This window comes from Volvox carteri (assembly GCF_000143455.1).
Source record: "Volvox carteri f. nagariensis unplaced genomic scaffold VOLCAscaffold_61, whole genome shotgun sequence".
NCBI lineage: Eukaryota > Viridiplantae > Chlorophyta > Chlorophyceae > Chlamydomonadales > Volvocaceae > Volvox > Volvox carteri.
The window spans coordinates 56,695-66,880 of record NW_003307604.1 but is presented as its reverse complement, the minus strand read 5'-3'; the positions used below and the strand labels follow the sequence as shown (position 1 = coordinate 66,880).

General features: G+C 58.3%; 1 protein-coding gene across 1 annotated transcript; it reads right to left on the bottom strand.

Annotated features, from left to right (window-relative positions):
* Positions 1-1,469: 1,469 nt before the first annotated feature.
* VOLCADRAFT_97441 (uncharacterized protein) lies at positions 1,470-4,083 on the bottom strand (the record flags this gene model as incomplete). Its single annotated transcript, XM_002956408.1, has 4 exons — positions 1,470-1,777; positions 2,617-2,945; positions 3,029-3,233; positions 3,684-4,083. 4 exons carry the CDS (start codon positions 4,081-4,083, stop codon positions 1,470-1,472), a joined length of 1,242 nt encoding a protein of 413 aa, XP_002956454.1.
* Positions 4,084-10,186: the final 6,103 nt, after the last annotated feature.

The following is a 10,186-nucleotide window of genomic DNA, read 5'->3' as shown; positions in this document are numbered from 1 at the left end:
ACACGCTAACATTTTGGAGTCACAGGACGGATTCGCTCCGCCAAGGTCTGGGCTCTTGTCTAAAGAAAGAGTAATTAAACTCTGTCTCTTTGTTAATATATAAATATATTAATCATCCATCCCAGGCTCCCTCCCGAGTATATATAATACTCGTTGCTTAGGAGGCCGCCGTCGTAGAGTGTCCCTTCGGACCACCTGACAGCTGGGTAGACCGAGGTGTCTGTTCGATTAGGGTAGGGACCCGGAAAGAGTGTCAATCCTTAATTAGGAAACACTTATTAATCTTAAAGTATTCATAGGCTGTTCATAGATCAGTCTTAATCAAATCACACCTTCATCACTTTGCGATTTGGCTCTGTAACGCTATAAGGCGCTACAACACCAGGCTCCCAGGCCCTCAGGCTCACAAGCTCCCAGACCCCCAGGTTCCCCAGGCTCCCAGGCTCCCAGGGCCCCAGGTCCTCAAGCTCCCAGGCCCCCAGGCACCCAGGTCCCCAGGCTCCCAAGCTCCCTGGTCTCCAGGCTCCCAGCCTCCCAGGCCCCCGGCTCCCAGGCTCCCAGGTCCCCAGGCTCCCAAGCTCCCAGGCCCCCAGGCTCCCAGGTCCCCTGGCTCCCAAGCTCCCAGGCCCCCAGGCTCCCAAGCTCCCAGGCCCCCAGGCTGTAACAACGCAAATGCCAATCTGAGCATCCCGGGTTACGCCTTTGCTGTGTTACAATGGTATCAAGACGGGACCGCACGACTTCCCTAACAAACTTCGGGTCGGCAGTTCCATTCTGACAACCGGTAAGTCGCAAATTGGCGATTTCATGGTGTAATGGATAAACCAGCGCACTGGCGCGAGGTGGGATGGCTCCTGTGCTCAAAATAATGGCTGAGGACGTTCATTGCTAAGTGGGGGGCAATGTAACGATGCAAATGCCAATCTGAGCATCCCGGGTTACACCTTTGCTGTGTTACACAGGCCCCCAGGCTCCCAAGCTCCCAGGCTCCCAGGTCCCTAGGCTCCCAGGCCCCCAGGCTTCCAGGCCCCCAGGCTCCCAGGCCCCCAGGCTCCCAGGCCCCCAGGCTCCCAGGTCCCCAGGCTCCCAGGCCCCCAGGCCCCCAGGCTCCCAGGTCCCCAGGCTCCCAGGCTCCCAGGCCCCCAGGCTCCCAAGCTCCCAGGCCCCCAGGCTCCCAAGCTCCCAGGCCCCCAGGTCCCCAGGCTCCCAGGCTCCCAGGCCCCCAGGCTCCCAAGCTCCCAGGCCCCCAGGCTCCCAAGCTCCCAGGCCCCCAGGCTCCCAAGCTCCCAGCCCTATGGCAGCCAAACGACGTGTTACGGCCCCCCCCTAGCAACTGGACTAGTTACTCCTGAGACGGGTTGCGGCCCAGTTGGTACCCCGTAGCGGCCCAGTAGTGGCCCAGTGGCGGGGCAGTACCTCCCACACGAGCTACTGCCCCGCCACTGGGCCTCTAAACAAAATCTAGCCTTTCACCAAGCCAGGAAACCAAAGTTCGAAAGGGTGGGCGGGTGGGAAAGAAAGACCGCCAAATCCAGATGTCCAGATGTCCAGATGTTGCGGGACGCTGGTGTATCCACTCCATACCGCAGCCATGCCTCGGTGACGAGCTTGCTGCCCGCCTGTCCGAACCAAGGGCGCCCCGGGGCCAGATGGAGCGGTTCGGGGATCATGGCCGCCACCACTAAGGCTGACGCCTGTGCTACCACTGCTGCAGTGGCCTCTGCAGCCACTGCGTCGGAGACCATCTCAAGTTGCTGCGGAGGCGCGGGGCCCGCACCTACACTCATCGAACGGGACAGGGGGGGGGGAAAACCGAACCATGCACCCCCGGAACAATCATCTGCCACTTCCTTATCCCCGAGGAGGGGGCCGATATCGCGGTGCACACCCCGTCTATCACCAGACGGGGAGGACAGCTCTAACCCGCAGCGTGTGGGGGCCCTCCAACTGGGCTAAACGTCAGCACGACGCCTCCTTATCCCCGAGGAGGGGGCCGATATCGCGGTGCACACCCCGTCTATCACCCGACGGGGAGGACAGCTCTAACCCGCAGCGTGTGGGGGCCCTCCAACTGGGCTAAACGTCAGCACGACGCCTCCTTATCCCCGAGGAGGGGGCCGATATCGCGGTGCACGCCCCGTCTATCACCCGACAGGGAGGGCAGCTCTAACCCGCAGCATGTGGGGGCCCTCCAACTGGGCTAAACGTCAGCACTACGCCTCCTTATCCCCGAGGAGGGGGCCGGTATCGCGGTGCACGCCCCGTCTATCGCCCAATGGGGAGGGCAGCTCGAACGCCGGCTCGCGGACAAGGCAGGTACGACCCAACACAGGGCAACGCGGGGTAGTCCCTCCCCAAAACACTGACAGGCGCCCTAAGCAAGGCACACCGCACTATAACTCGGCCTCTTCACGACATGCAAGCAAGGCCCAACGGGGACGGGGTGCACAAGCAGCCCCTTTTGGAACTCACATTGGGCAGCGATGTCCGCTTGTTGTTGGGCGCCGGCCGCCTTGATGGGTATGCCCCCAGGCCCCGGCCGCTCGGGTGGCGTTCCAGGGAGGGGGCAAGTGGCGGCCGGCGCCTCCGCGACCTACACTGAAGCCGGTGCCCCACGGGCGCCCGCCCGCAAGCGCGCCCGAGCCCTGTTGATGGCTGCCTGCTGCTGGTCCCTGGGCATGGCCTGGAGTTGTGGGCAGTTTCGAAAGCAGTGGCCCCGCTGGTTGCAGATTAGGCACGTGATGTCCTCGGGGCCCTCTTGGGAGCCCCCCCCGGGGGCCAACATGGCGGCGAAGGGCCGCTTGGAGCCAGACCGGTTGGCCGACTGAGTCTGTCCTGTAAGCGCCGCGCCCAGGTACGCTCGCTGCTCGGAGGAGAGAGAAGCGAGGCAGGCGACGAGGGAGGTCTTGTGCGGGTCCCCATCCTTTGCCAGGCGGATGACCTCCCTGTAGGGCAGCAGCTGTGACATGTCGTTGAGCTGCTTCTGGGTCTGCTGCGCCTCGGATGCTGTCTTGTAGTGCTGCACCACCTGCACGGCCAGCTGCGCCCGTGCTTCGGGGTCCTGCGTCCCGTCGAACTCCATTGCAGCCGCCTAGCGGCCGCAATGTTGTGGTTGATGACGCGGTTTGCATGACTGTTGAAAGCTGACTGGTCGGACGCCAGGCGCTGTCGTCCTGCCGCCTTGAACATCGATCCCCACTCCGGCACGGTGTCCAGGACGTCCTCCCGGTCTGCTGCGAGGCCGAGCATATCGCTGAAGGGTCCCAGCAAGCCAGGGGCAGCGGTCAGGTCGGCTGCCAACAGGCCTCCGGTGGTGGCTTGGCCCAGCGAGCGCTGGAGGGGTGCGTTGAAGGGGTGCGGCGGGGGGGGCGCATGCCGAACTACTATGATGCCAGCCTGGTGAGGGGCCTCGGGTCAAACGGCCGCTGGAGGGCGGAGTGCCGGCCAGGCGGCTGCGGCCGCCTGGGTAGGAGCTGCTCCCTGGGCGGGCTGCGTCTCTAGGTTGCCGATGATCGCCCGCGCCAGCTGGTTGTACCCACTGTTGTCGACTAATGTTTCAAGGTCAGATCCCGCCGGAACATGAGCCCCCTGAGCTCCGTCCTCCGCGGTGCCCTGGATGCGACCGAGCTGACCCGGCCCACCCGAGCCACCCGGTCCCGCGTTGTCCAACGTGGGGAGCTCACCTGTGTCCTCCTCGCCCACATTTGGGAGGGGGTGCCAGCCTTGAAGCGGCACGCCGGAGACGAGCTGAAGTTTACACTCCTGGATCGCGAGCCGAGCGGCATCACAAGTCTTCAGGTCCGGGACGGTCGGGTTGGCTCGAAGGAGCCTCGAACACTGAGCCTCATACTTGCGCCTAATGGACTCGATCTTGGCTGTGTGGGCCTCTTTGGCTGATTTCGAGGCCCGCGCGGGCAGATGCTGCTCCTGTTGGCTGAGGTCTGTCGCCAACGCCTCGTCGATGGCCAGGAGCTGATCTTCTACCCGTTGCAACAAGTCCAGTTCATCCGATGAAAGCGGTGGGAAGGAGACCAGCTCTCGGTCGCAGTCGGCGGTCGTGCGCAAATGGTCAAAGGGCGGCATGTCTACAGCAACCAACACCGGAAGAACTGACGAAATGAGCTGCGGATGATAAGACCGATATGACCGAAATGAGTTGAAGATTACAAGAGAAAAAGAAAGACCGCCAAATCCACACCGCTGATCAATGGACAATAACAACGGCAGCTAGCAGCTGTTCTGGTAAAGAGAGCTCGTATCAACCAGCAGCCGAGTCCGAGATCACCCGGAAGATAATTAGACAAGACGAAACACCGCCGAGCAAACAGCAGTTCAAAATAACAACCAACCGCACCGTACAATGCCGCTCTGACGCCCCTCTTCAAACCACATTTTCGGCTACGCCTAAAATAAGATGTTTCGGTGCTCCTTAGTGCCGCTAGTGGAAACACCGTCACACTAGCACTACACTAAGTCCACACTAGCACATAGTGTACCGAAGATAGTGTTCGGACAAGTGGAAACACCCTGTTACAGGGTATTTCCACTAGGCCGCACACTAACTTTCCCACATTATTTTTCAAGTGGACTTAGTGTGTGGCTATTGAACAGGTGTTTCCACTAAGCGCCCCGGAACCATACGACGGGTTGCTATTAAGGCACCAAACCATTGTTATAGTAAGAGTGGGTGTAATTCAATGCGCAAGTCATTACAGTTTGGTCGGCTAATTGCTGGAATGTGGGCAATTCGACCGGTCCTGCTCGGAATTCCACTGGTCAACGGGCTATTTGCGGCTGTGGATAAAGGAAAATAGAAAAGTCAACGTAGGGCCTTGAGGAAGGAAAATGGCTGACTATGAATTTTCCCGCTGGAAGTTAATGTCCAGTTTGAAAGTTATCAGCAGTTCTGAGGCCCTGATAACTAGTATGCCACTAATGCGGACTTAGTGTCCGAGGCGTTTCCACTGGTAAAGGGGCTCCGGACTCCGGAGCCCCTTTACGCGATTATTTTAAAGAACTTTTACTTTCTATTAATGTATTTAACTAGTTTCTTATCGCTTGCATGATTTGCTGAGCCAGGTGTGAGATTTTTTGAACTTAATGTTAGTGTGCGGCCAAGTGGAAATACCCTGTTAGTCTATGTTGCTACATCGTTTCCTATTAGGCTTCCGCCGTGTTAGCATCGCATTGACGAAAGGAAGTTAGGTAGTAGGCTTCGCAGCAGCAGAGAGGTGACTTGATACCTCATGGCATGCGTTTCTTCGGAATGGCTACACGACTACCACAATTTGATACCATTCATTGCTGCTCACGTATTTCGTTCGTTTCTAGACTGTGTAATGAATTGAGCCGTGCTTCTCCCTGCAGGTGCTGGCTGTACGAAACTCATTGCTACCGCTCAACTCTTAGGTAAAAAATGATTATTCCTTTATTTCTAACTCTAAAAAGGTAACCTCTTAGGTAAAAAATGATACTGCCGTACAGTCTCTATAGGGAAGAAGGCCAATGATGCCGTACAGTCTCTATAGGGAAGAAGGCCATTGCTTAAACGTCATCGCGTGATCCGTACTCACTACTAACTTATTGTGGGGAAGGCCATTGCATCCGCGACCACACTCCCGCGGTACCCAAACCCTTCAAAGACAACTCCGATCAGCCATTTGGCTGTTAGTGGGAGGGCGGGTGGGCCGCTCGCACGGCAATCGAGTAGAGAGTACGAAATAACATAATGCAGTCATCGTCAACAGAAAACGTAAGCCTCCAGCCTCACGCCGACTCTCTTACCTACCATTCATATTTTCTACCTCGTTCACAAGACTCCGCTGCGTTGCCTCTAGTTCGGCTCGTGCCACAGGTAACTTCGCTCGTCGCTACTTTGCCATTCACCTTCGCCTCACCCAGCCTCTGCTTCTCCACAGAAGCGGCGACCTCCTTCACCGTTGTTACACCTTGTCTATGCGACTCCTCATCATCCGACTGGGTCTTCTGCCTACCCGGTGCATGCCCCCTCTCTCTGCGCATCCGTTTCTCCGGCCCTCTCTTACGGTTGCCTACCTTACTGCAGGACTCGCCCCTTGCCTGTCCTGTGCCGGGTAGGCTTTCCTTGCCTCCCCCGGCCCTACTTGGGGCGCCCCTCCTTGGCTCGTCAACTACCTTATTATCGTCCGTTCCTGCCCCTCGGGGGCCCAACCTCTCCACCCTTTCTATGAGCCCGCTGCCCGCTCTGGACTTATCTCACGCCCACGGCCTCTCTGATGCTGCCCCCCCGGTAGGCTTGCCCCCCACGCCTGGGTCCTGTCTCTTCTTTCCGTCGCGCTTACCTCTCCTACCTTCTTCTGCCCTCCAGGCACTGCCGGAGCCTACTCTGCCCCAAATCTTGGCCGCACGCGTCCGCCCCACTTCCATACCCTCTGCCGTACTGGACCCACCTTCCAGCCGTCAGCTTTATACCGCTGCCCTCGCAAAGGCCGCCACCATCTGTGACAACTCGCTGGCTCGTGAAACCATTGCCCGCCAGGAAGCTGCCGGTCGGGACCTCTCTGCCTGGCTGGCCACCCTGCCCCATGGCCGTACCCTGCTATCCTGCACTGATGACGACCTACTCGTCTACCTGGGGGCGCACTGGCTCCCCAACCGCCGTGTGGACGACCCGAGCCCCAACACCGTCAACAATCATCTGGGTCTACTCTCCGGACTGTTTAACCGCTTGGGCCATGGCAGCACTTATGACCATGAAACCGGCATCGGCAACCCCTGCTGCTCCAGCGCCTTGTCCTCCTACAAGACTGGCTATAGTCGCCTCGCCGCCGACCGTGGCTATGAGGAGCAAGCCGCCGTACCACTCAGCCCTAGCGACTTCACCACCCTCATGGACCACCTCTGGTCCGGATTCCAGGCTTCCACCACCTCCCTGACCCGGCTGCTGTTACTACGCGACCTGTTGTGCTGCCAATTCATGTGGCACACCAGCTACCGCGGCCACGACACCGGCAAACTGCGGCTACGTGACTTCCGTGACCCGCGTGGTGGGGGTCCTTTCCGTGGGTTTCCCCTACCTTTGCCGGACCCGTTTGGTGCCCCTCGCTTTCCATACGTGTCGAACAACTCGGGACCAAAACATCCAAGGGGCGTCGAGCCCCCCCTTTGGAACTGCGCCCCGACCCTTCTCCGGGACATTGCTTCATCCGCACCCTCGCCCTCTATTGGCAGCTGTGCCATGCCCCCGACGCCCCCCCAGGGTCTGCAATCTCCGACTACCTCTTCCATCCCACTGACCGGGGTCACCAACGCTTCATGGAGCGTCCGTTTTCCAGCAGCGCGTTAGCCATGCGAGTGGGCAAACACCTGGAGGAGGCTGGTGTCTACATCGGGCAAACTCCTCATGGGTTTCGTCGTGGTACTATCCAGGCCACGCAGGCCGCTGGCGCTTCCCGTGCGGAGCTCCACACATTCTCCCAAATCTGCAGCGCTCAAGTCCTGAAGCGTTATACCGACGCCTCTCGGCCCACTCGTGTCCCTCGCGGCTCCGGTCCCAAATCCTAGCTTCCGCCTCCTGCTGGTGCTGCCCCTCTTGGCCCTGGCGCTCACATCGTGGCTCGTCCTCCTCCCCTCTCCCCACCACATCGACGGGCGGGTGGGCGGGTTCTGACGTGCACTTGCTTGCACGGTTGACTGGCGAACTTGCGTTGTCTGGATTCAGCACTTTGTTCCCAGCTAATCTTTGTAACGCACTACCGTATCAGTCACTGTCCTCTGGCCAATTCTGGTCTGCTCATCCCGCGCCGCACTTGCCGTACTGCACTACAGGACGAGCACTTAATCAACATGCATTGCTTAAACGTCATCGCGTGATCCATACTCACTACTAACTTATTGTGGGGAAGGCCATTGCGTCTGCGACCACACTCCCACGGTACCCGAACCCTTCAAAGACAACTCCGATCAGCCCCAAAACACACCGCGGAGCGGTCTCTCCCCCCCACACATACTTCCCAGGTGTTGACCCTAGGTCCTCCCATCTCCCAGCTCTTCCGTCCCTTGCCTGTATGTGCTATGGTAGAGCTCTACCATAGCACATACACCGCCTGCACTCGGTATCGGGGCGTCATAGGGCCCCTTTTTGTGGCGTTGGGCACTTGTGGTCCTGGGATGAAGAGCTCCCTGTGGGCCAGGGTCATCTGCGCTCTGATGGGCAGCGTCCTTAGGATAGCCACCCATGCGCGTGGCCAGACCGGGAGGATCAGTACACAATCGGGCCGCTCCTCCGCCACCTTGCGCAGCATTCTTGCCACGGCACTGAACGGGGGGTTAATGTACAGCAGGGGCCGAACAGTTTTCCCTCCTTCCAGGCGTCCCCACCCCGGAGAACCCCAATCCTGGGCGAAAGCGTCTACTCCTTTGACTCCTGGGCACCAGTTGGCCGCAAAGAAACTACCTGGCACCTTCATGGTGTGTGCGTCCACGAAAACGTCCAGAGACGGGCTGCGGCCGTGAACGCAGGGGTGCTCCCACAGCTTTGCATAGACGGTCGGGTTCAGCATCCACTGTGATCCATCTTCGTATTTGCTGAGCGCGTCTGCCTGCTGTTGCTGCTCCCGGCTGCGTGGGTACCACACCACTGAAATGTCTGTGTCCATATCGGTGCAGAGGCGATGGATCTCCACCACTATGGGCAGGCAAGCGGCGTTGCCTTTCATTCCAACCATGCAGAATTCCGCCGGTTGGCTGTCCGTCTGGTATTGCACTGTCCGGCCGTACAACAGGTTCGGTGCCTGCTCTCACAACCAGTGCAAGCTGTACAGCAGCGCCCGCAGTTCTCTTTCTGTGCTGCTAAAGTCATTCCACTGCTGTAGCAAGCTACATTTCCCTTAGAATATTTTAACGACTACTTTTAACAATAACTGTTAATTTGTTAAACGATCTGACTCAAGTTTCGTACATGTTCCGAGTTTCGTCACATGTCGTGAACTGGGCAGCTGTTCGTAAGCGAATCTAACGGGCTGGGGCCCCGGGCCCCACCAACATTATCCTAGTACGGCAAGGTCCGTAGTAGAGATTATCCGGCAGGTAGGCCGAGATATAAACTACCCGGGCGGGGTGTTCTGGCCAGACACTGACGTATCACATTACTAGGTGTTCGGAGTTCAAGACTCCGCTGCCGCCGTCTCTAACCGTTACGTACACATCTTATGTATGCTAGTGCTTGCCGCTTGGTTGGACTTCTTCCTACATCGACGAGGACTAATAACTCCACGCTTCCGCTCTGTCAGTCCTCCCGTCAGGTGAGCGACTGCTACATTGGTATCGAGCGTCAAGTTCGATCCTCCTTGACGCGATGCGCTACAATAAGGCCGCGCTAAAGCGTTTGACTAAATTCCTTAAGCTTCAAAAATTGTATGAAAGGTACCGCGAAGCATCCCTTCAGGAACAGGACCCTACTGCGCCCGAGGCTACTGAGTCCGACGATGAAGACGAACACCCTTTGGCTATTCCCAATAAGGAACATCATATTAATAATATTCCTGTTAATTGTCCACAGATGGACGTTGATTCTCCGGCGGAATCGCCTTCGGAGACCGCGCAGCGGGCCTCGCCTTCTACGGGCGGGCTTCCGGCGCGTACGCCAGCGCAGGCTGCGGCAGCCGCACAGGTCCAGGAAATGCTTCGCGCGGCTCGCGACAATCAAGTCCCCGCTCTTCAAGCGGAATTATCTTCCTTTAAGGGAGAGGTTCACGGCATTCTCGCCGAATACGGCAAGCGCTTGGGTGAAATAACCTCCGCCCTGAAGGATGTGCAAGCGCAGCTTCGGGATTTGTCACCTACGTCGCCGCCTCCGAGTACGTCAGACACTAGGCGTAAGACGATAATTATTGATGGCATCTGCGAGACGCTGGACAGCAATCTGGCCGCGTTTCTTGACGTGGATATGCTGCAGAATTGCGCTTTCCAGGCGCTTCTGCAGCGCCACCTTAATCCCGAAGTACGCTTGGAAGAGGTCAAGCAGCTCTGGGGCGAGGGCATCGCCAAGCAAGCCGGTGGTCCTTCCGGCTCGGCGGCCCCTCCTTCCAAGTCTGCTCGTCCCTCCGAGGTAAATAAGCGTATCCTTGCACCACCTCGTTTTAGTGGAAAGAAGGATTCGCAAATTACTAATACTAAGACATGGTTTGCGCTCCTTATGCAATATTTT